Below are 24,237 nucleotides of genomic sequence, written 5' to 3' on the forward strand. Positions count from 1 at the left end.
TAACTAGTTTACCTAATGTCTTCTCCAGTCTTTATGTCACTTAAATAAAATCCTGAAAGTATTTAGGCATTATAATTATTTTACAACAATAAACAGTGTCAAACTGTTTAATATCTTCTATATCTTTTTCACAATGTTTTATTCTCAACTTCCTGGATACTCAAAAAGTGGTCTGGGGACCAGTGGTAAGTAGTTTGAGCTTGTTAGAAATGCAGAATCTCCAGCCCAACCAGAGAACTACTGAATCATAATCCTCATTTTAACAGGTCCCCCAGAAGATTTGTATGCCCACTAATGCCTGATGCATTTCACCCCTCCTGACACAACAGAATTCTCCAATGCACTTGGTCCCACAAGACAGTAATCATCAGGATCAGCTCATTTACTCTGGTGCCAGACCCTGTTGTTCCTAAAACATTGGCTCTTTGCTAATGATCTTTGAGCACTGCTAATTTGTATAATTTAGTGATGACAGTAATAATAATAGGTTTCTTATCGGGAAAATACAGGTCAGTCATTTTCAAAATTTAAAGCAGAACACAGAAATATCAGTTCTAGTACCATTTTCAAATAAAACCATGGTCTGTTACTGGTTAGTTAGCTAAGAGATAATTAGAGGGCTTAGAGTTTGAGGCCAAGATGATTTCCATGGGAGTCAGTCACCAGTAATTGATCTTTTCTGTAGTTCTTCTGTTGACATTTTAGGTGCACAGAAACCAGGTGATGGAATGTAGATACGTCAGGAAATTTCAAAACCATTGTTAGAGTAAAATCTTGGAGGACATGCCTTTGCATTGTAGGGATGTGAGCATATATCATCTTCACATAAAGAGGACAAGATGTGTCTACTTAACACATCATGCATTTTTTTTTGGTATCATTAATATAAAATCACATGAGCAACATTGTGGTAACTAGATTCCCCCCATTATCAAGTCCCCACCACACACCCCATTACAGTTACTGTCCATCAGCATAGTAAGATGCTATACTATAGAGTCACCACTTGTCTTCTCTGTACTATACTGCCTTTCCTGTGCACCCCCCTACGTTAACACATCATGCATTCTTAAAATGAGTATAGATTCATAAAGTGAGTGTAGGTATATATTCTATTTACTTTGGAAACATCTTGATTATTCCCATTCACTTTATGAAGGATGCTGTTAACATCCAATAGAGAAGAGAAAGCCCTCAATTGCAAGTGTTGCTAGCAGAGGGATAAATTAGAAAATCTCTTATGACTATTTAATGTAAAGGACGTTTCCTGGGCTTATGACATTCTTACCTCCCATTTTAAGTTGAAATAAGCTTCTCTGAGTGCTGGCATTCTTGGAACATCTGTGTTATAATAAAAAAAAAGAACACCCGGGTTGGAATTCAAAGGATTTGTATTTGAATTACTGGCTAAACCACTTGCAGCTGGTGATACTTGGGCAAGTAAGTTAACTTCTTTCAGCTTCAACTTCCCTCTTTGTAAGGTAAGGACAGTCATATGTCACAGGGCCATCGTGGTTAAATGAGATAATATACATAAAAATGCCAAGTGTGTAATTCCTGGCTCAAGGTAGGCATGATATAAATGTTTTTTGGATTTGATTATATCTCAAGACCATGTTGTCATTTTGTTTCTGAAACGTTTTATGATTTTGTATTGAACTTTATTAAAATTGAGAGGCTAAGAGATTCTCTGAGAACAATTTTTTTTCCTACTTTAAGAAATATTGAAAATCATGGTTTGATCTGACAAACTCAAGGTATGTTATGAGGAAGAGTTCAAACAGTTCTCCCACACAGATGAAAAATTACTGCAGAGGAATTCTTTCCTATAGACCTTCAAAATTTTACCAGAGTTTCTCAGTCAATCATGTATGAATTAAAATAGTGTCAGAATAATGCTAGACTAAACCCTGGAGTGAGAGTATCAGTATGAACTTATAGATTGTTTTTGTTTTTGGAATACATATACAAGTAGGTAGATACAGAAATAAATGTAGGTGTGTGTGTACGTGGATTAGCCTTCATACATATGGTTCCTAAGTGTCTTCCAAGAAGACCTAGAAGCAGTGACATCCCAATTGCAGTGAGCACATGTAGGTCCTAGTCTTGGCTTCTAAATAGCATTCCTCTATTGAAGAAAGCAGGACTCCTTGGAAAAGTGGTTGATTCCAGGGCTGGGACAGGGATAATACAGGATAAGCCTGGAACATCTTCTGGTACCAGAGGATTGAGGAAATATTTTAAATAAAAAGAAAAATTTTAAAGATAGGGGTGTTTTGAAAGGATATAACTAAATTAGCTCCTAATGGCCAAAGCTAGAACTACTTGAACATCAAAATAAGTAAAAATAGAATTGAATTATAATGAAAGAAAAAAATAATCTTGACATTTATAAGTAAATGATTTAATGAATAAATAAATAAATAGGAAAAAAGGGACAACTCTCCCTGACAGAAAAATTGTAATTAATAAGTATAGAAGGAATGAGGGAAATGAAAACTCACCATTAGAACACCACAGTGATCATTGATGCAATCAAGATCTGCCAGTGATTGCTAAAATGAGTATATAAAAGTTTAAGGAGAAACAGGATATGTGTAGTCTCATTTTATCTTCCCTAAAATATTTACTAATTTCAGAGGGAAAAATTGTAACTTTACAATGGGGAAACCCAGCAGACACCACCTTTATCAAGAGAACAAGGTTAACCCCACTGGTAATTAGACATAGTTAGACATAAGGCACCCCTATTGCGACGCACAGAGAACATGTCACCTCTGTGATGGTCTCCCCACAAACCTATAATCTTAATCTAATTGTGAGAAAGCATCAGGCAACACAAACTGAGGGACAGTCTACAAAGTACTTGATCTGTACTGTTCATGGTTTAGTTAGTAGTGGTTTAGTTAGTAGTATTGAGTCAATGTTACTTTCTTGGTTTTGATCCTTTTACTAATAGACATAGGTATAGTGGTAACATGAGGGCAAGTTGGGTGAAGGGCATAGGGAGTTCTCTCTCATTGTTGAAACTCTTCTATAAGTCTACAATTATTTCAAAACTACAGGCTTAAGAATATCATAGGGAGTCCAACATTACATGGCATAAGTTTTATGATAAACAAGAAACAATACATCTGAGGTACATGGTAGCATTATTTTAGGTGTTAAGTTGTAGATCAGAGCACTGGGAAAGACATTGAACTGGAAGGATGTTTCCTCTCCAGCAAGGCCAGGCTGGATCTGGGTCTGGCAAAAAGCGGGGAAGTCCCAAGTGATTGTTTGCATAATGCTTTCCAAAAAGTCAGATGGTGATGTTAGGGTCTGTTACTATTTGCACAGTAGTTGACACACATGTGCACTCAAATGTTTAATGAGGGAGTGAATGGGTGAATTTGGTTGGTGTGATGAAACATCAGTCCATTCCACTTGAATAAATGGCAGTAGGAAACAAAACCTGCAAAGCTGTGCCGTTTTCCTACCTCACCCCTCATGCTCACCCCTCACTTCACTATATGCTTTTAGTCAGAAAGCTGCAGGCCAAGAATGAAGCAAATTAACCAGATTCCTGTGAAGAAATAAAAAGGCTTTTTTTTTAAGTGACTTTCCATTGCCACATCTTAAACCTGATAATTATTAACTTGCCCAAAAAGAGCTACAAATAGCTGTGCCAAGGTGGTTAACAGTGAGGACTCTGTGGTCAGACTTGGTTTCTATTCCAGTTCTGCAACTTAGAATAACCTTTATCTAAGGCACTTAACTTCCTACCCTTACTCTCCCCTAAAATAAGGATACCTCACAGGGTTATTAGGAAGAAATCATCTTCAGCTTCTGGAACACAGTAGAGACATAGAACATAGAAGTTTCATGAGATGATGACAACATAGTCATTCAGCAAACTGTTGAACAGTTGCTGGCTACAAACAGAATGCTAAAGCTAGGGGAACAGATACATTATCATTTCCCCTTTCTACTCTCAGGGAATTTAGTCTGATGGGGAAAATAGGTAAGTAATACAGTAAGAAGAATTCTAGTGACTTACTAAATTACTGTTTATTGAGCACCTACTAAATTTCAGTAGCATGCCTAAAACATTATATATTGTCTACTTAAAATGTAAGTGTACTTACATACCTATACTCACTCATTGTATAAATTACTTACAGTAACTTTATATGAAGTGTAGATATTGTCCCCATTTTGCAAATGAGGAAAACAAGGCTCTATGATGTAATTTGCCCAAGATGACATGGCTAAGTGGAAAACCCAGGATTTGATCCCAAATCTGTCTGACTCCAAAATCTTCCATAACCCATAATAATTACAAATAGTGTTTGAGTGCTTTGACAAGGTTATAGACAACATCTCCATACGTACCATTATAATAACTTCGGTGAACTTTGACTGTCTTTTTGGTGTTTTTTTTTTTAATACTCCTCCAACCTCAAGTTCCTGTTTTCCTCAGTTACCTGCGGGAAGAAGTCAACATCTGCTTTGTGCCACTATAGTTATGAGTTGGCAGGACATGTTCTTTGTCCTGCGTGTATAAAGCCAGGGTTAAGGCTAGGCTCCCCAGGTACTGTGGCGCTTTCCTGGCTCTGCGTGTCTTGCTGTCAAGTGTACCAGTGAGAGAGCCTAGGGTAGCAAAGAAGCCTGGCCAGCCTCCTGATAGGCCTCTGTCCCATCCATCCTTTGTGTTCGTTCCCCTGGAGCCCAGGGAAGGTCAAAATAAAACGAGTTCCAAAACGGCTGTTTGGGCTGTTAAAACTTTACAATGCTGTCTGGAGAGTATCTTCAACTTAATGTGCTAAAACTCATCCTGTGATTATGGTTTATAGTACAGCAATTACTGGACCTATTTCAGGATCTCCAAACACATCCCAGAGCCTCGTGTATTTTTCCATGTGATTGAAATTAACCCTTTTCTCTTAAATGTTATTTGGACATCTACTCCTTGACTCATTTGACAGTATAGTTTTTTTCTGGAGATTTAGAGACATATGAGTTACAGTGTGGGGTGAGTGGGACTGAGAAGGTAAGTCCTCTCTGACAGTCATTTTGACCTAGTAGTTATAAGACTGACCTTCAGTCACGTTGTGACGGGAGAGGTTCTCATGGCCTCTTGCTCCTAGATGCCAGGAACAGGCCACGGGTTTAGCTGGTGCCTGAGTCTCTTTCCTCACATGCACTCTCTTTTCTCTTCTGAACCCTTAAGATCCTCTACACTCTACCTTCCTGTGTATGTCCTCATGACCTTTTTTTATGAAAGGCAGTAGTTGGTAATAATGGCTTCAGAGAAGAAGAGGGCTCACATTTCAGACCTACTGCACTGCAGTTACTGTACATCCTTCATCCCATTTATCCTCATAGTTCCCTGTCTGGGTAGGTGGGTAATCTCTGCATGTATAGAAACAGGAGATAGAGTTCAGGAAGGTTAAATAACTTACCTAGGGGCCGTGAGGCTAGAAAGTGGCAAAACTGGAAGCCAGCTCCAGCTTTCTGAACCCGAGGCTGCGGTGGGGCTGCCCTTACCTTGCCGCCACCCCCACCACTTTGTATGCCACTGAGCAGAGAATGATCTGCCTAAGAACTGATGTGTGCATGATCTCAAGGTGTGAGTAGAGTGTGAGTGTATGTTAACTCACTGGACCTCCTCCTCCCCAACGACCTGCTGACTATAGATAGTTGTTATATCAGCTTTACAGATGGGGAAACTGATGCTCATAAGGCTGATCCAGGTCACACGGTCAGTCAGTTTGTCACTGGAGATGATCCACCCTTCCTGGGCACCTCTTAGAGCTCCCTGTCCATGCAGTGCCTGCTGTACAAACTGGGAGCAGAGCCACTTCCTGTTACTAAGGTGGCATTCTTTAGTCAGGACGCTATGGCTATAACTCACAAAATAGGAGTTTGTTTCTTCAGTAAGAACCTGAGATTAGTGAAGGCTTATTAGTAAAAAGGCCTTGTATTTATTCCGAAGCTCCCTGCATTTGTCTTCTGCTGTAATCTTCATGCCTATCGAAGGACATGCCTTATATCAAATCTGTAGATTCATGGGACTAAAACCATAAGGGGAAGGCCACTAGGTGTTTGAGTAAATACGTGAAACAGTGATAGTGTCTCGCTATATAGCCATCACGTGTCCGCTGCTCAGATGGGTGTCTGCCTAGATCAGGGTGTGTGGGCCACACTCGAGAGTTGTTGCTCACTAACACTGCACTCGGTTGCCTTAAAAGGTGGTATATCATGCTCCTTTGGGGTGAGGGCTGTACGAGCAGTGAAACACTCAGCTTGTTTACATACATATCTTAGAGTTTTCCTCATTTGTTCCTTACTGACCATGTAAGATAAAGAGCTCTTAATCATGGAGTAATTGAAATTCTAAGATTACCAAATTCAAGTTGGCTGTCCACACCAGCGGATTTCCTTTCAGCCTTAAAAATATGTGATTTAAAGTCGTGATTTAAAGTCTTTTTGCAATCTCTGGCTCATTGTCTTTGAGAAGAAAACTTGATTCATTTATACATTCACTCAACAAATATTTATTGAGTTAATATTTGCCAGTCATTGTGCTAAATGCCAAAGAACATCACAAGACAGATGTCATCTCATTCCTCACAGAGTAAATAGTGGTGCTATTGTTGATACAGCATATTATAAAATTTATTACAAGAAATTCAGTATAGTTTGAGAGCGTAGATGAAAGTAACATTTATTTCCATCCCACTAGATTTCGGTTTTGGAAATTTCTTTAAAAGTGGTGAACTGCTGGCAACATGGTGTGGCAGCCCCCCTTATGCAGCCCCAGAAGTCTTTGAAGGGCAGCAGTATGAAGGACCACAGCTGGATATTTGGGTATTTCTTTGCTTTGCTGTGTTAAATGCATCTGTAATGAGAATACTAGGTACTCAGCCTGTCTTCTAAGCTCTTGGTACCTAACACATGGGTATAGTTCATAGTTCCCCTGTCCACTGCACTGTAATTAGTCAGACCATCGTGAATGAGATCCTAGGAAAGAATTTCTAGGGACAGATATCCACCTTAATATCAGCAACAATTTAGAGTTAAGTAGTAGTCAGAATGATTAGGTTCAGATCTTTTGGTGTTTCTTAGAGGATAACTTACTGCAACAATCAGGGTTTCCTTTTTTTTTTTCAAATTCCAAGGAAACACTAAATTCAAACAGGAATTTTTCAGTCCATGTAATTTTTAAGAGCCCTGGGGATGTTTAGGAAAACAAAGACTGAAGTTCTCAGTGGAAAAATGATTGTTGTTTTCTTCCCAGAGCATGGGAGTTGTTCTTTATGTCCTTGTCTGCGGGGCACTGCCTTTTGATGGACCGACTCTTCCAATCTTGAGGCAGAGGGTTTTAGAAGGAAGATTCCGGATTCCGTATTTCATGTCAGAAGGTAACAACCTGTTCATCTGATAATTGTGCTTTACAGAATTTGTGTTCCAAATTAAATGCCTAGGCAAAGGCTCCCCTATTTCTAAGAGTCTGGGTGCCCAATAAATCGACTGCCAGCAGCCTCCTCCATGTACATGAGAGGCTCCAGCCTCCTCCTCATGACTGAAAACAAGGTTTCCCAGGTTAAGAACAGCAGGTCTTCCCATTTACTCTCAATCTGTAAAATGGTATATTTTAGACTTAGTTACAGAATCACAACCATTTTACTCTAAGTATGAAATGAATTTTCCCCATCCTTTGGTGGAATTTACAGAATTAAATTTTTAATTAAAAACAACTGGCAAAGCCAATGAATTAAGATGAATCCCTACCAGTCTTGTATTGGGTTGTTACATAAGCAGCAGTTTACTCCTTAGTTTAATTTTTGGTTATCATCCTTAGATTTTGTTCCTGGTAACGATAGAAATAATGCTGTAGTAGTTCAGAACATAGACTTTGGAACTGGACAGCCTGGTTTCAATCCTGAGTCTACTACTCACTGGCAGTCTAACCATGGCAAGTTACACCTTCCCTCTGTGCTTCAATTTCCTCAGTCTATAAAGTGGAAATAACAATAGATCCTAACAAGGGTGTTATATGGATTAACTAAACTAATGTGTAGAAAGCACATAGCATGGTGCCTGGCACACACCAAGTGATACAAGATTAGCCCACATGAGGAAGTAAACAGCTCAGTGTCAGCTCGGAGGACCACCTGGTTCCCGTGGCGCAGTTTTCTCAGCGTGGTCAGAAAAATGTACATTTTTCTCAGCTGTGCCAATAGGAAGAAACAAAAGTCACATATGCAGCCCAATGTACCAGCCTCAGAAGTGACTGCGAATCCATTTATTATGTCCTTGTTCTAGGAAAAAGGGTTGTGTTTGTCAGTAGTGGAAATCTAAGCCTGTGCCTAGGTATTTTCAGAGTGGCTCAGTAGAACAGTCCATGTTGCACAGAGTTGGGTAGATCTACACCCCCTGTTTTTCTTTCACAGTGATGGTTAATTTTGTGTGTCAACATTCACCACGTGAACTTGGCAAATATAAGTAACCTTCACATACTGATGGGTTCATTTGACCTTCTGCTGTCCATGAGCACTGTGGAGGACACAAGATTAACGCTGTGGGACAAAGCCACGTGGGTTGAGCAAATGCCCCTCAAGTGCAAGGTGATTTACATGACTTTTGTAACATGTTTTCCATAGATTGTGAGCACCTCATTCGAAGGGTGTTGGTCCTGGACCCATCCAAACGGCTTACCATAGCTCAAATCAAGGAGCACAAATGGATGCTCATAGAAGTTCCTGTCCAGAGAACTGCCCTTTATCCACAAGGGCAAGAAAATGAGCCATCCATTGGGGAGTTTAATGAACAGGTTCTGCGTCTGATGCACAGCCTTGGAATAGACCAACAGAAAACCATTGAGGTACAGTGGGCAGAGGGTTGACTGAAGATACCCCAGGGTTCCACTATACTGACTAACCTGAAATTTCACGCTAACACCTGTCATCTTAGCTTGGCCATCTTGTAGGCATACCATTCAGTTTTCCTTGGAAGATTACTTCAGACTCTATTTAATGTTTGTTTTTATTCAATGTATAAATTCCTCCCTTTGCCCTATCTTCCAGAAGATTCAAGAGGAAGGGTTTATTAGAATTGAGGAAAGACAAAGATGAAAGCTTACAAATACAAATGGAAAGTCTCTTCTAAGATGAAGCATAAAGTTTTATATAGGTAATAAACTAGTTTGTATGGAATATGAAAGTACAGATACGGAATAAGGCTGGGGGCTGAGTGGGAAACAAGAAAGTTAGGCATCAGGTTTAGGAAAGCCAGTGGAATTTAGGTGGTTAACTGGAGAGACTGAGAAGGCAAAAACAGGTGGATTCCTGATTTGGAAGCCTTACAGGTCAGAGAAGAGAAAGTCACAAACCTGGGAAGTTCCTCATCACTTTTACTTCTGTCCTTTACTAGTTAGCATATTCATAGGATGTACATATTTTTAATACCTCCACAACAGTGAAAAACAAACAAACAGTGCTCTTAAGGAGGAAGCATAACAAACAATACAAGACATCCCCTCGTGAATATAAAGTGCTCCGAATTGTGCTGCTTTTCTACACTGTAGCCATAGTGAAACTAGCTGGCTCTATTGTCCTGCTCCTCATGCCTGCAGTGATGTTCTTCTGTGTTGCCCATGAAGGAGCTCTAAGGTGGCAGCTGTGAGCACAGCCCCACTGGCCTGTGGCCCTCACTGAAGGCCCTGCTGCTGAGTTGCACCGCACAGCACCCATGCAGACTGCCAGGGGCAATTAGAAGCCAGAGGAGCAGTTGTTTCTCTGTTTTGTTGGTATCCTGGCGAAGCTGGCTGAAGAGGGATGTAAAAAGTTGGGAAGCAACTTTATTTTCAAGGTTTCAGAGGGTGGGACTGCAAAAACAAGAGGAAAAATTACCTAAGAATGGAGACAGTGTCTCTCAATCTAGCATCTAGATGTCCTTCTCCGGCCCAAAATGATCACCAGAAATTTCCCCAGACTTCAGTCATTCACTTCAGAGTTTGCAAAGGTTTGGACTTATGTTGAAACTATGGAATTGGAGCCCCTGGGCCCCCTTTGCTAACCGACCTTACACCATGGTTACAGCTATGAGATGGGACCAGAGGCAGCAGTGGGGATGTCTACATGAGACAATGATGGCATTTTCTCTGAGTGTAGAAAAACATAAGGATCCTACTAATATAAATGGGCCAGTCGAGCTATTTAGAGGTATCACCCCTTATATAATCAATACTAGAAACTTGAAATCATCTGCCTCCCTTTCTAAGTTCTGGGACAGCTTTCATTTTGAGGCATAGTTTGTTACTCATTTTTATGGACTCATGGTTTCTTCCCTCCTTTTTTAGAAAGGCCTAGGTCATCTTTCTTAGTAAGCTGGATTGTTTTTTATGGTCCTCTACCTTCAGGACTTGTTTTCTCTCTCAGTCTTTGCAGAACAAGAGCTACAACCACTTTGCTGCCATCTATTACTTGTTGGTGGAACGCCTGAAGTCACACAGGAGCAGTTTTCCTGTGGAGCAGAGACTTGATGCCCGCCAGCGGCGGCCTAGCACCATTGCTGAGCAAACAGTTGCCAAGGTAACACCCCATTAGCCAGTGGTCTTGTCTGTGCATGTGCCTGTTCACATGTCTGACGTATTTTTCATCTTGTAGTACAAAGGGTCAGGATTTCATCCTCTGCACTCTGTTTTTCCATAAGGTTTCTGCCTGTCACTCACGACTTTCTCAAATGTTTTAGCATCTTCTTTATTTTTAAAAATTAACTCTATTTCAAAGTTTTTTATTTAAGAAACTTCTCATTTGTTTATCATTCATTTATGCTGAGAATTAATGTGATTAACCTGTACATTCAATTTCATTTAAAAGTTTTAATTGCAGATTGGACCTGTGCCTATTACTAAGCACTGGAGAGGGTGGGGTGCATAGCACGGCCATTGCCCTCAGACAACTAAGCATCATTTGAAATGGGGAAATGTGAGCCTGCACAAAGGTATTTAGGACAGATCCTGGGTGGGAAGGCCCACGCTAGGGAGAAGCCGTAGTTAAAGGCATTGAATACACGCAGAAGCAGCAGTGTGGGCAGAAGTGCTCAGCAGGCAGTGTAGGATTCGTTCAAATCAGTCCACTTACATTGAAGCTTCGGGAAATGAAAAAGTTGGGGTGTAAGTTGAAGCCATGTTGAGTTTTGAATGCCAAAGTAAACAGTCTCCTTACAGTTCAGGAAGAAATGAGGAACTACTGAAGACTGTAAAGCAGAAAAGTAAAAACATCATGTCTGTGCATTAAGCTAATCAATCTGGCACCGTTGGGAAGGATGGATTGGGTAAGAAGAGAAGAGATCTGGAGAGGAGCCAGGAGATCATCATAGCAGCTGAGAGGTGCTGAAGGCTTGAGCTAATGATATGGTGCTGGTAGAAGTGGGAAGGAAGGGATAGCGTGTGGACCACCTCCAGAGAAGACGCCTCACAGACTCAGCAGTGGGTTGGAGACACAGCTCAGCCTGCTGTTAAAAGCAGGGACTCAGGAACAAATCCAATTCTGCCTTTTCCTGCTTTGTGACCTTAAAGAACTTATGTGAGGTCTTTATTTGCCTCAGTTTCCCAAGCCACAAAAAGGTGGTAACTATAGGATATTTATGACATTTGAATAAGTTAATCATTGTAAAGCACTTAGAACAGTGCTATGTAAGTTTTTGTTAGACAACGTAATAGATTTGGGCAGGAGGAGGTGACTCCATGCCTGGGCCCAAGGCTTAGAGAACCAGTGCCAGCACTGGCTCATTGCTCAGGAGGAGGGAGGAATCTGGATCCCAGGAGAGAAGCTGGGGCTAACAAGAAGGTGGGGATCTTCTGTATGGAGGCTGAGAAGGGAATTGTTCATTCATCTTACCTGTCAGGGCATCAGGATTTCCATCTACTCCTCTGAAGGCTCACGTTGTTCAAAGTGCAACTAGGAGCAGAAGAATTTTGACTTTAATTTCTTCTTTGCCAGTTTTACAAAATTTGTAGGATTATAATAGCATTTTGCATTGGCTTCTACATGTAAAAAAAAAACAAGGAAATTAAAATCTTGATTTTTAATAGGCAAATATATACTTTATGTACTTTAATATATTAAGTATGTGAATATTGATGCTAATATGAGTAAAACAATGTATTGATAAAAATCCCAGGTACTTGGATCAGAGTGTCTCTGTGCACTTGGAATCCTTCCAAGTTGGGTTGCATTGCCATCAAGACAAAGAGAAGGGGCATACAGGGAGGATTCCTAGATCTGGGGAGTAACGGTGAGATGTGGTGGTAGGCCTCCCCCAAGTATCTTTACTTACCTTAACCAGGACACACGTGAGGGTGACAGAAATGGCCCATCCATCCTGAGCATACACACATAGTATTGTACATGAGTTCCTTTCACAGCTAAACTTGAAGGGCATTCCCTCAATCTCAGATTATGTTTAGTCTGGCTCAGAGTTCAGATGTATAACATGGCTTCTTGTTAGACCGTTTTTTCTTATTACAAGCACCCCAGGAGTTCTTTGCATTTGTTGCATCGACACAGGTAGTCATAGGAGGCTACCTACTATGACTTAAAATGCATCTAATTCAAGCAGAAGTCTTCAGTGCTCATTCACTAACTGCCCTTGAGCACCTTCTGGATACTAAGCAACAGGTACAGGGGCTGAAGGTTCTCCCTTACTGTGAGATTTCCGTTCTCATGTTCACTGTTAAGCTTGGTAAAAATTGATTTCTCTTTTCTTATGAATATAAATGTGCTTAAAGTTTTAGTAGAGCATTCTCCCTTACATTCTTTTATGTCCTCCTATTTTTTTTTAAAGAACTGGCAAATCCCTTGTTATTGTTACTTGCTGTAGTGATAAGGAACTGGGGAAATGACACTGAGCAGCAGGATCATACAGACCTTGGCTTCCACACTTGAGTGGGATGACTTCGGCCAACCGGCATCTATGAGCTCCAGTGCCCTTCAGCATGAAATGGAAATAGCAATGCCTACTTCACAAATCTGACACAGAGATGAAATTAGTTAAGTTACACCAGCAGCTCCTTTCAGCAAATAGAGCACGTGTGCACCAGGCACAATCCCAGCTGCTTGGCTTCAGAGATACCCAGGAAACAGTCCCTGGCCTCAAGGAGTTTATGGTGTAGTGATAAAGGACTCATTATTACTACTTAGAAAACAGTGAGATTCTCATCTTAGATAGTTTTAGAGTATTTATGTTCGTTTGCCGTACGATATGCAGGAGATGTTACATCTGACTACAGGTGACTGTTTAGAAAAAGTGTATGTCCTGCCCTTTTTTGTTCATTCTAACTACAGTTGACCCTTGAACAACACGGATTCAAACTGTGCGGGTCCACTTATAGTGGATTTTTTCAATAAATATATGGGAAAACTGATTGGAGATTTGTGACAATTTGAAAAAAAATTTTCTTCAGCTTCCTTTATTGTAAGAATATGGTGTATAGTACATATAACATACAGAATGCATTGATTGATTATTTGATCATTAAGGTTTCTGGTCAGCAGTAGGCTGTTAGTAACTACGTTTTGGGGGAGTCAGAGTTACACATGGATTTTTGACTGTGCCAGGGCTCAATGCCACAATCCCCGCGTTGTTCAAGGGCAAACTGTATTTTATTAGGAAGTTTAAATCTTACATTTTGACATGGTAGCTAGAAAAATTAAATGACTAATGCTTGAAAGGAAGAAAAAGTTGTTTAGCCTCAAAAGTGGCCCAGGATATAAGCCTGAACGATGATGATATAGAAAATGCCATTTCTTTATTTATCATGATAGGGACAGTATGCAGTGTTTTGGGTATTTTATTTCTGATTTTACTATCTGGATGATACCAGCGCTTCACTGTTACTATTTCATTTTTTATCTGATGATGTTAATATTGGAATATACCAGTATAAAGTATATTCTAAATATATTCGAGGTATATTCAAATATAAAGTATATTTCTAACATATCCCCAGATCATTGAAAACCATCAACCTGAAATTTTAACTAGGGACCGTTAGATAATATCTGAGAACAAATCTGTATGTTCATTTGCAAGTGAATACATGTATTTGTACATTAATTTCTTGTGATCTTTTTAAGACTTTAATAAGAAGGAGAAAGGAGGAATTAACATTACTGGGTGAAGGACTTTACATGCTACCCTTATAATCCTAACTGCAGTAAATGGGTATTACGCACTTTTTTTATAGGTGAAGAAAATAAGGTTCAAAGAGGCTAGGTAACCTGATGAAGTTCACACAATTAGTAAATGACAGAGCCAGGAATCAAACTTAGATCTTAGGAAAGGACAAGCTAGAATACTACCATTTCTTCCCTTTTCATTTGTTTTAATTTAAAACTCACCATCCTATATCCCTTGAAGGGATTATAGCAAAGGAAACAAAATCAGGCCATTCCTCTACCTTTTAAGAACTAGTGTGATCAGATGTTTTGCAATGTCTGTTATGTTCAAAAGTCATCTAATCAACTTTTCTGCTGATTTTGAAGAGATGGGGAGAAGAGGATTATCCAAGTTTCATCTTTATAATCAATCCTTGCTAATTATCATGAAGAGTCTCTTTCAAAAGATTTTTTAAAAGAAGAATTTGTAAGGCTTGTTTACTTAGAGTTCTTAACAAAGGAGACCTACAGAGTGCATGTAAGACCATCAGAAGCTCTCGGGGTCAGGAACACAACTCGCTCAGCACTAAGCGCCTTTCCTTCCCCTGCCGGCAGGCAGTGTTGAGGCTGTACATCTTGAGAGAAGGGCATTCCTGTCACCTCCAGGTAACTGCTGCTTCTCTTTTCTTCCTCTTCGTGCACACCCTTGCCAAGAAATATATACCATCTCACCCCACCTAAAAAAGAAAAGGCAGAGAGAGAGCTGTCACTGCAGTGCACTTCATTGCTTGTCTATCTGCCCCTGCTTCAACTCTGAGCTCTTAGAGACAGGGAGTTTTTCTATTTGTATCTTCGCAAAGTAATATACATAAGAATATAGACAATATGTGTTTGTTGAATTAAAAAAAAAGAGCATTCTTAGATTCCTTACAAATATTGACATTCCAGTCATCTGCATGAAAGGCGTGCACATTGTCACAGAGCAGAAATGAAATTCCATCCGATTGTCTCAGAATAATTGATTGCTATTGCCTCAAATGGACACCTGTACTTTATACATATTTCATCAAATCTTTTCTGGACTTTCCAACAAATAACTCTCTTTTAATTGCACCAAGAAGTGTTTTATTCCAAGAACTTTGTATATTTACACTATTTCTGTTCTTGCCATATTTTTAGGCACAAACTGTGGGGCTCCCAGTGACTGTGCGCTCGTCAGCCGTGCGGCTGATGCGATCCACCCTCCTCCCACAAGCGTCCACTGTGGAGGCCTTTCCATTTCCAGCATCCAGCTGTCAGGCAGAGGCAGTGTTTATGGAAGAGGACTATGTCGACACTCCAAAGGTACGTGTGTGCTTCAGAGACTCTGAGCTTGCAGCTTGGCTGGACCCTTCAATTTGGTCCACAGATGAACTTTGTCGTGTCCTCAAGTCACTCGGAAGTATTGTTTTTGTGCAGACGACCCAAGAAAACTGTGCAGGCTCCATCCTCAGCATCTTGTTTGTGGTTGTTGCACAACTTGCCAGGCCTCGTGTACTTCTCAAAATCCTTTCCTTTCCTGAGCTAGTTCCTTCTCTCTTCAAGTTTCTAGTCCCCTCATAGGGTTTATATTTAAAAAACAAATTTGTAATTCTGAAAACAAAAATCATAACTACTGTGCTGAATTGAGCTTTGTCTGTGCTGTGGCCTGTCTTCTGCTGTGTGTGACACAGCTATGGAATGATGGGCCATCTTTTTTTGGTCACTTAAGCACCTTTTTTTGTCCAGCTAAGCATACTTACAGGGGATTACCCTTGTGTACTGTATGAAGTTGCTTTAGTATATGGAAGATGACAGCTTCTCTCATTTAATGGGTACTTATTTAACTTCTAATGTGTATTGTATATACTTAGCATCAAGTGATGTACAGAGATTCATATTAATGGTCCCAGAACATAGATCTTGGAGTATGTTCAAAATAGACTCAGTCCTTTACTAGTAGTGTGAACTTAGGCAAGGTGACTGCCTTCTTTGAAGACCCTTTTTCTCTCATGTAAAATGAAAGTGCCAACTTCATAAGGATTTTTTATTTTGTGAGGATTAATAGAGATAATGTACATGAGATTCCAGGTACATTGTAGACACTTAATAAACACTGGATTCTTGTCTTGTTACCCTCATTAGGTAATAAAGAGATGACTCTCACATGAATTCTGCCTCGAGTTTATAATCTAGCAGAAGAGGCATGATGCATAAATAAAGACAGTATACCAGGTGGTGAACTGATAAAATGTAATTGGTTCCTTTAAACATATAAATCAAAGTGCTGTACGACTAGGAGGTGGGCAGGGGGTAGGGGTTGCCTTTAGCAGGCTCGACCAGGCAGGTCTTTGGGTTATAACTGTCAGAGCTGGGAATCAACAGGTGGGCAGAATCAGGGTGGGTGGAAAGCAGGGTGTGATGCCTGGGTGGGGGAGAAAGCCCGAGTGACAGCAAATACCAGGAAAGCCAAGGTGCAGCTAGGCCAGAGGACCAGCTCAGTGTGCTTGAGGAAGGGGGTGCGTGGAAGGGATTTGTAGGAAATAAGGACAAATAACTTGGCTCCAAATGGCAAGCCAAGAAGTGTAGCCTTTTCCTCTAAGCTCTGGTTCTCAGTGTGGGAGTTTTTCAGTATCATTGAGTTTTTCAGGTGGACTTCTCCACAGTAGTGAGAGGCAGCAGGACACTTTTGATCGAGGCAGCTTCAGGAATTAGCCTGAAAGGGTGCACAGCCTACACTGGAGGGGGCAAGACTGGTGACAGGGACAAAAGAAGGTGAGAATGTGTGCCAAGGGTGGAAATGATGAGCGCCTGACTAGGGCAGCGCTCATGAATCTAAAGAGGAGGGGACGATATCAGTGAGATTGCACAGATAAATCTGGTAGGATTCTGCCAGGGTACAGAGAAGTCCAAACTGATAACAGCATTTTGAGCCCAGATGATTGGAGGGTGAGTGCCATTTTCAGAAACAGCTCGGGAGGTAAAGCTGGTTCAGAGGAAAGTAACGCATTCAGCGAGAGCACAGTCAAGGCAGCCTGATGCCAGGCTGCCTGCAGGAGCAGGTGTGAAGCCCAGTTCCTCCCTTGGAGCAGTGAGTGTCCATTCCCCCGAGGCTGAGGCTGTTTTCTCTGCCTGTGACCTCAAAAACTGCTACTCTGTTCTCAACCAGAAGTTTAGACATAAATCAGAGCAACAGAATTCGTTTATTTTTAAGATCTGATTCCCTTGAAAAAATTTAAATGCAGTCTGCTAAGAGCTTGTCTGCGAGGGCATCAGGCCCAAAACACAGATTGGGCACTGTCTGCCATACTGTGTAGGGCAAGCTATTTTTAAAGCTTGTGATTGTTACCGTAACTAGGAAACAGACAGGAAATGAATGATTTTGTGAAGGATACATACAGTAGCTCAATGGTGTCTTTGCATTTGTAGGAAGAGCAGTGCCACCCACACTGGCAGTGCTCTGTGGCTCTGAGCCAGGCCTTGGTTATCTGCTGCCTTATTTGTGGACCTTTTTGTTTATGTCAGCAAAAATGCTTGTCCTTCTTCCCTCTGTAGTACCTCTTTCGTTGGGGCCCATAAATAAATGCACACACACTTATCAGAGATTCAGTCCCATTCAGTTGTTTCTGTTGCTTGACATGCATTTACAACATCCATTTGTGGTGTTCTAAAAGATCATTCATAACTGCACATAGTGTTCATTCATTTCTATTCTCAATTGGTAGCAGGTATTGTGTATCTCAGAGATTTCCTCCCTTCTTCCCTCCAAGAAGTCTTTAACTCACACAACTGTTAAAGAATCCCTGAGGGAGTCTGCATCGAAATGGTCATCTGGGGTTCCCCAAAACATAGCACCTTTCTGTACACTCACCCAACTCTGAGTAGAACCCCAGGTGACACTGAGACCACATAGAAGACAGAAACACAACCCTGTAGAGTTAGTCTTTCTCTTTTGAGGGTATCTTTGGGAATAATGAAATTTTTCCAGTTTTTTTTTGAGAAATAATTGACATACATCACTGTGGAAGCTTAAGGTGTACAGCAGGATGGTTTGATTTAAATACACTGTGAAGTGATTCCCACAGTAGGTTCAGCTAACAGCCATCTTCTAATATAGATACAAGGAAAGAAGAAAAGAAAAAAAGAAAAGCATTTTTTTCTCCTTGTGACAAAAACTCTAAATATTTACTCTTAACTCCCTTGTATGTCCTACGGGAGTGCTCTCAGCTAACAGCCATCATGTCGTACATCACATTCTACTGCTCATCTTACAACTGGACCTTTGTGCCTTGGCCACCTTCCTCCAGTTCCTCCTCCCTGACCCCCTACCTCAGGTAACCCCAAGTCTGTTCTCTTTTTCTGAGAGTCTTTTTGTTTCTAGATTCCACATAATGATGCAATCATACAGTCTTTGTCTTTCTCTTTCTGGCCTGTTTCAGTTAGCATAATGCCTGCAAGGGCCATCCATGTTGTCACAAATGGTAGGATTTCCTTGGGGGTTTTTTTGGCTGAGTAATATTCCATGGGGTACATGCACCACATCTTTATCCACTCAGCCATTGATGGTTGCTTAGGCTGTTTCCATGTCATGGCTGGTGTGAATAATGCAGTGAACCTGGGGGTGCAGGTACCTATTCAAATTAGTGTTTTTGTTATCTTCAGATATGGGAATAATGAATTGTATATACACACATACATCTCAGTCTCTTTTATCATTTTATTAGAGATTATAATTAAAGGATGTTCCACATTAACACCTTTGTAACTGTTTATCAGCGGGGAACTGTGAGGCTAAACTGTGAAAATGCAAGTGTAGTAGAGGTGTCCCGTTTCTGTTCACATTTTTTATATCTTTATTATAAAGGTAGTACATGTAAGAGATGGTCTGAAAATGATATGCATCAAAACTCATACTGGTGTTAACCTCTAAGGCTTTATTTATAAAGGGGAGAAATTGTCCTTTTATTTGAGTTTGATTTTTTAATTTATAATTAAAAAAATAAAACCAGTCAGAATCACAGATGGAAAATTCAGAGAGAGAGAAAGAAAAAATTAACTTATCCATAATCTCACTACCCAAAGATAAGCATGTTTTGGGATGTTTCCTTACAGTGGGTTACAGATGGATGGGTGGGTGGGTGGGTGAGTGTAGGGTAGCTCAGTTAAGTTATGTAGAATTATTAAGACAAAACTATATTCTATTAAATGTAATTTTGTACCTTGCTTTTTTGCGTAATATAATATTAGCGTTTTTCCCATATCATGAAATCTTTCTCAAAGGTAGGAGTTATATTTAACAACTGTCAATATGTTGTATTAGATGTTCCCTTATTTACCTCCTCTCCTATTTTTGGACATCAGGTACTTTAATTTTTTTTGCATCCTTTATGTGCTTCAGGTGAATATCCTTGTGCCTAAATCTTTGACTATACCTCTGATTACCTTTGAATATATTTCTGGAACTTGGGTTCCCCAGTTTTTTCCTTCCTCACCTGGTTATTCTTTTATTTTGGTGAAAAATGGTAAAAATGCTTTAAAAGAAAATAGTTTTATTCTCATGCTTTAAAAATTTTTGTTGTTATAAAGGATTCTCTTTGGTCAAGAAATAATAATACTAAGATTCACTATTTTAGTTACTCCTCCCAAATAACTTCATTGCCATTTTACAAGTGAAAAGAATTGAGCCTTATAGAAGTTTAGCAACTTGCTTATAATAAAAGATGAAACTAACATTTGAGCCTGCGGCATCTTCTCAATATACATATGCCAAACTGGCCAGGCACTTGGGGTACAAATTAAATGAGGCACATGCCAGGCCCGCAGGCTCACTGGCTGCCATTGTACATGGCTCGGCTCTCTTAGTCTGCTTAGCTGCCATAACCAGGCACCACAGGCTAGAGGCTTCAACAGCAGAAACACTTTCTCACAGGTCTGGAGGCTCAAGTTCAGGATGAGGGTTTCTGACCAGTTTGACTCTCTTCCTAGCTTTTTAGAGGGCCACCTTCGCAGTACGCCCTCCCCAGGCTGGTCCCCTCTGCTCTGGTGGGGAGGGGGCATGCTTTCCAGCATCTCTTCTTGTAAGGACACTAATCCTGCTGGCTCAGGGCCCCACCCCTTTACCCTCTTTTAACTACACTTCCTTAGATGTCCCAGCTCTGAACACAGCCACACTGCAGTTAGGCTCCAGTATGTGAATTTACGCTGTCCACGTCAGTCTCCCAGTCTCCCGTGCCAGAATTTCATATCTGTGGCAGGCTTAGGGTGTCGCCAGTTGCCGGTAGACTTTCTGGGAGTTTAAGTCCTACACATTTACACCTGTCGCATATGAGGTCTTTGATCAGCTGAACTTTAAGACAAAAAATTTGATGTGAATTGTATTTGATGTGAATCTCACTGAGGTTGTATTCTGAAGGCCTGTAATCCACAGCAGCATTGGCCCACAGTGCATTCTGATTGGTCACCAGGCAGCATCTGAAAAACCAGATCACTGTTTCCTACCTGTCCCAAGATGAAACTGAATTCTGCAAGCATTTTTAAGTGAAAGGATTTAATTCTTCTTATAGTCTGGATAAAGAAGTTAATTTATAAGCAGACAATTTAAGAAAAAGTTATGAGTTTAGGGGGACTGCAAGGTTTATGAGTACTCCAAAAAAAAGGTGACTTTTCTCTGTTAGGAGAAAAGAACCTGGTTGTAAGGCTATAATTACAACCAGGCAAGAAATACCTGAAAATAAGATGACATAAGCTGTAAGTGTGAAGGTGTTCAGATGTTTACTGAATAGCACTCTATTCTTTATCCATTTCTAAATCATCTTTTGCTAGTCTTAGAAATTGTGTTAGTGGACAGTTAAGGAACCTAGAGGTATGAATAAAAGTTCCCAAACAGCGATTCTTTCCTACAAGAAAACTGGAGTGTGGTCACATGGGAGCCCTCCCCAGGGAGGGGCCAAGGGGACCGTCAGAGTTGCTGGCCAAATTTCAGAGCTTTTGGTTTCCGCTGCCATGGGGAAGACTGGTGTTCACCTAGGAAGAAAGCATTTCCACTCTCCCTTTTAAATGACCACTTGCCAGTTTAAATCCCTGGATGCATCAGCCACCTAGTAATGTCCCCTAGTAATGTCTACAGCCCCAGAACAGTTTTCATGCAATAACCACCCCCTTCCCCAAGCAAAGATCTGAGTCACCCACATCTTCTTCTCAAATAAAGGGCCTCGCAGCACCTTCAGAGTGGTTACCATTTACCATAAGAGACACCATAAGTTCCCTGTATCTGGCACAGCCCAGTGATGTCCCACATCACCTCTCACAACACAAGTTTTGCTCCCAGGGGCAATAGCTCTACCCAGTGTATTCCAGGTGAAGCACTGTGCAGACCTCAGCGCTTATGACCAGCCATTCCTGAGCAGCTTTTCACAGGAGAAAACCCATCAATCCCATGGGGGAATAGTTTGGGTGATGAGGTAAATAATTGCCTCCTCATTGGGACTTTTACCAGCCAGAGGAACCTGCAACCACAGCTCCCCCGGCTGCTGTTTCTGCCTGCCAGTAAGTGGTCTGCTTGGCAACTGCAAAGGAAGGCAGCGCTCTCGCTGGGAGCTGTGAGCCCCTGTGGGGTAGAACAACAAGCCATTGTGTGCACTGCTGGAGAGGGAATTTGTGCACAGTGCTCACTAGCCTCTGCCGGGATTCGGGGTCTGTGAGGTGTTAGTTATCCTATAATGAAAGGCTTGGGCTGTCGGCTGTGTGCATTCTTTCTTCAGTCCCCTTTGTGGTAACAGCCTGTCTTTAAAGAATTCTTTTTTCCATTCGCTAGGCACACAGAACCAATTAAAGGCTAAATCAAATGGACAGGTACCATTATGCTAATTTAGGAGCATAAAAGTAAGTCCAGAACCTCCCGGTACGTTTTGTGGTTGGAAGTCACAAGAGTGCTGGCGGCTACTCCTTTCAAAGCTGTGAGCCAGTTTGTTTTGTTAAATCTCATCTTCCCCTCTTTGTTTCCCTTATTAAAAAAAAAAAAAAACTGGTCGGCCTCAAGCTACTGTGGCCCTGTTCATCTGGAAACCACTGCAGAGAGGCTGAGGGGAACCTGGACACAGTGCCAGGCTAGGTTGCCATGGGCATCTGTCCCCAGAGCTGCAGCTCACTTGCCTTAACATCTAACCTGCGTGTTGTCATTAGTGACAAATGTGTATACTTAATATTTTGCTTCGTTTTAGCCACAGGCCTTGACACTTTTTTCGTTTGTGTGTTTTTCTAGCATCTCAGCAGTGCAGTGACTAATAGTTCCCCTCACACACCCTCTCACCCTGACTTTCAGGTAAATGGCTGTCTGCTGGACCCCGTGCCTCCTGTCCTGGTGAGAAAGGGCTGCCAGTCGTTGCCCAGCAATGTGATGGAGACCTCCATCGATGAAGGGCTGGAGACAGAGGGAGTGGCCGGGGAAGACCCCAGCCAGGCTTTTGGTGCACTCCAGTCCACACGCAGCGGGCAGAGGCGGCACACACTCTCAGAGGTGACGGATCAGCTGGTCGCCATCCCTGGTTCAGGTATGATGCACAGTAAGCTGCGGCCTCTGTCTCCACAGCATCAAGGCAACTCCAGTCTCTGAAAAGTAGGAATGGTACCAGACAGTTCTTGGAAGGCAGCCTGTGTCTGTTCCTTTATGAACGCCCTCAGCACACTGTAGGATCAGACCTGCTCAGCAGCCAAGAGACCAGATGAGAGGTGTGAGTCGGCTGCCCTGGTCCCAGGGTGCACTGGGCACCATGTGATGCTTCGGTCTGGCCCTTGCAGTGGCAAAGACCTTAGGGTCACAGGTCCTGCAGCGCTTTCCCCACTAAAAGTGAAGCTGAAAAAAAAAAAAAAGTGAAGCTGACTAAATGAACATGTAAAAAGGCTCTAGAATATGTTCCAGTTGGAGATTAAGGGTGTTGTAGCTCTGAACTCTCAAGTCGGTTATGATTTGTATCCCATGTTCAAAGATGCTATTTGCTGTTGGTCATACCCCGTCCATTCATTTTTTTTTCTCTTAAAGGGAAAATTTTCTCCATGAGTGAGAATCCCTCCCTTGACAGTGTAGACTCTGAGTATGACATGGGGAGGGACCTGAACTTCCTGGAGGACAACCCTTCCCTGAAGGACCTCCTGTTAGCAAATCAGCCATCGCCACGCATGACGTCACCCTTCGTAAGCCTGAGACCTGCCAACCCAGCCATGCAGGCTTTGAGCTCTCAGAAACGAGAGGCCCACAACAGGTCGCCTGTGAGCTTCAGAGAGGGCCGCAGGGCCTCGGACACCTCCCTCACCCAAGGTGAGCTGCTGTCTCTCCTGGCATTTGAGACTATATTGCAGGACTTGAAGGAGTTTGTGGCCATGTTGGTTTCACACCTGTGGTCACTGAAAGGCATAGTGAGACCTAAACTGGACACTGTTCTTTCTTTTAGGAATTGTAGCTTTTAGGCAACATCTGCAGAATCTGGCTAGAACCAAAGGAATCCTAGAGCTGAACAAAGTACAGTTGTTATATGAACAAATAGGATCAGAGGCAGACCCTACCTTGGCATCAGCTGCTTCTCAGCTCCAAGACCTTGCTGGCAGCTGCCCTCAGGTGGGTGCTTGGGGCCCCTTCCATCGCAGCTCTGTGCGTGTGAGTTATGGGTCTGTCCTGAATACGTGGCACTTCATTTAGAGATTCTCCTCCAGTCTTGGAGCAAACAGGTTCTTTTGGAAAGCCCACAGCCTAGAAGCTTTCTCTGTTGCTGTCAACTGCCACTGACAGGTTAGGCCCATCCACGCAGGCCATAGGTTAATGGTGCCACATGGAGGCCTGGACACCGTCCAGCTGTGTCTGCTTCACAGGGCAGCCTTCTTATGGATTTCCTGCTAGAGGACCCCTTGCACTTGCCTCCCCACCCCACACGGTTATCAAGAATAATGAACTTCACACAAGTGGGAGGCATGCTGCCACTGCTCTTGATGTGACAGCACTTTGTTAAATATTATAACTGGGTTATTTATGCTAAAAACAAATAGCATAACGGGTTTCTATTTATCCAGTAAACTTTACTTC

At 41.6% G+C, this 24,237-nt stretch overlaps 1 protein-coding gene across 5 annotated transcripts in view; it reads left to right on the plus strand.

Annotated features, from left to right (window-relative positions):
• The window catches only part of SIK2 (salt inducible kinase 2), a 120,447-nt gene that overhangs the window by 91,251 nt on the left and 4,959 nt on the right, over nucleotides 1-24,237 (plus strand). For 4 of the 5 annotated variants that reach the window (XM_036919705.2, XM_057490660.1, XM_036919707.2 and 1 more), the window contains 8 exons: nucleotides 6,728-6,852; nucleotides 7,283-7,406; nucleotides 8,649-8,869; nucleotides 10,425-10,577; nucleotides 15,327-15,491; nucleotides 22,486-22,726; nucleotides 23,203-23,478; nucleotides 23,612-23,775. In XM_036919705.2, coding sequence (XP_036775600.2) covers nucleotides 6,728-6,852; nucleotides 7,283-7,406; nucleotides 8,649-8,869; nucleotides 10,425-10,577; nucleotides 15,327-15,491; nucleotides 22,486-22,726; nucleotides 23,203-23,478; nucleotides 23,612-23,775 — 1,469 coding nt within the window. The remainder of the gene's footprint in view (nucleotides 1-6,727; nucleotides 6,853-7,282; nucleotides 7,407-8,648; nucleotides 8,870-10,424; nucleotides 10,578-15,326; nucleotides 15,492-22,485; nucleotides 22,727-23,202; nucleotides 23,479-23,611; nucleotides 23,776-24,237) is intronic. The other variant, XM_036919706.2, reaches the window with a different exon arrangement.

The sequence above is a fragment of the Manis pentadactyla genome, chromosome 13 (genome assembly GCF_030020395.1).
Source record: "Manis pentadactyla isolate mManPen7 chromosome 13, mManPen7.hap1, whole genome shotgun sequence".
Lineage (NCBI taxonomy): Eukaryota > Metazoa > Chordata > Mammalia > Pholidota > Manidae > Manis > Manis pentadactyla.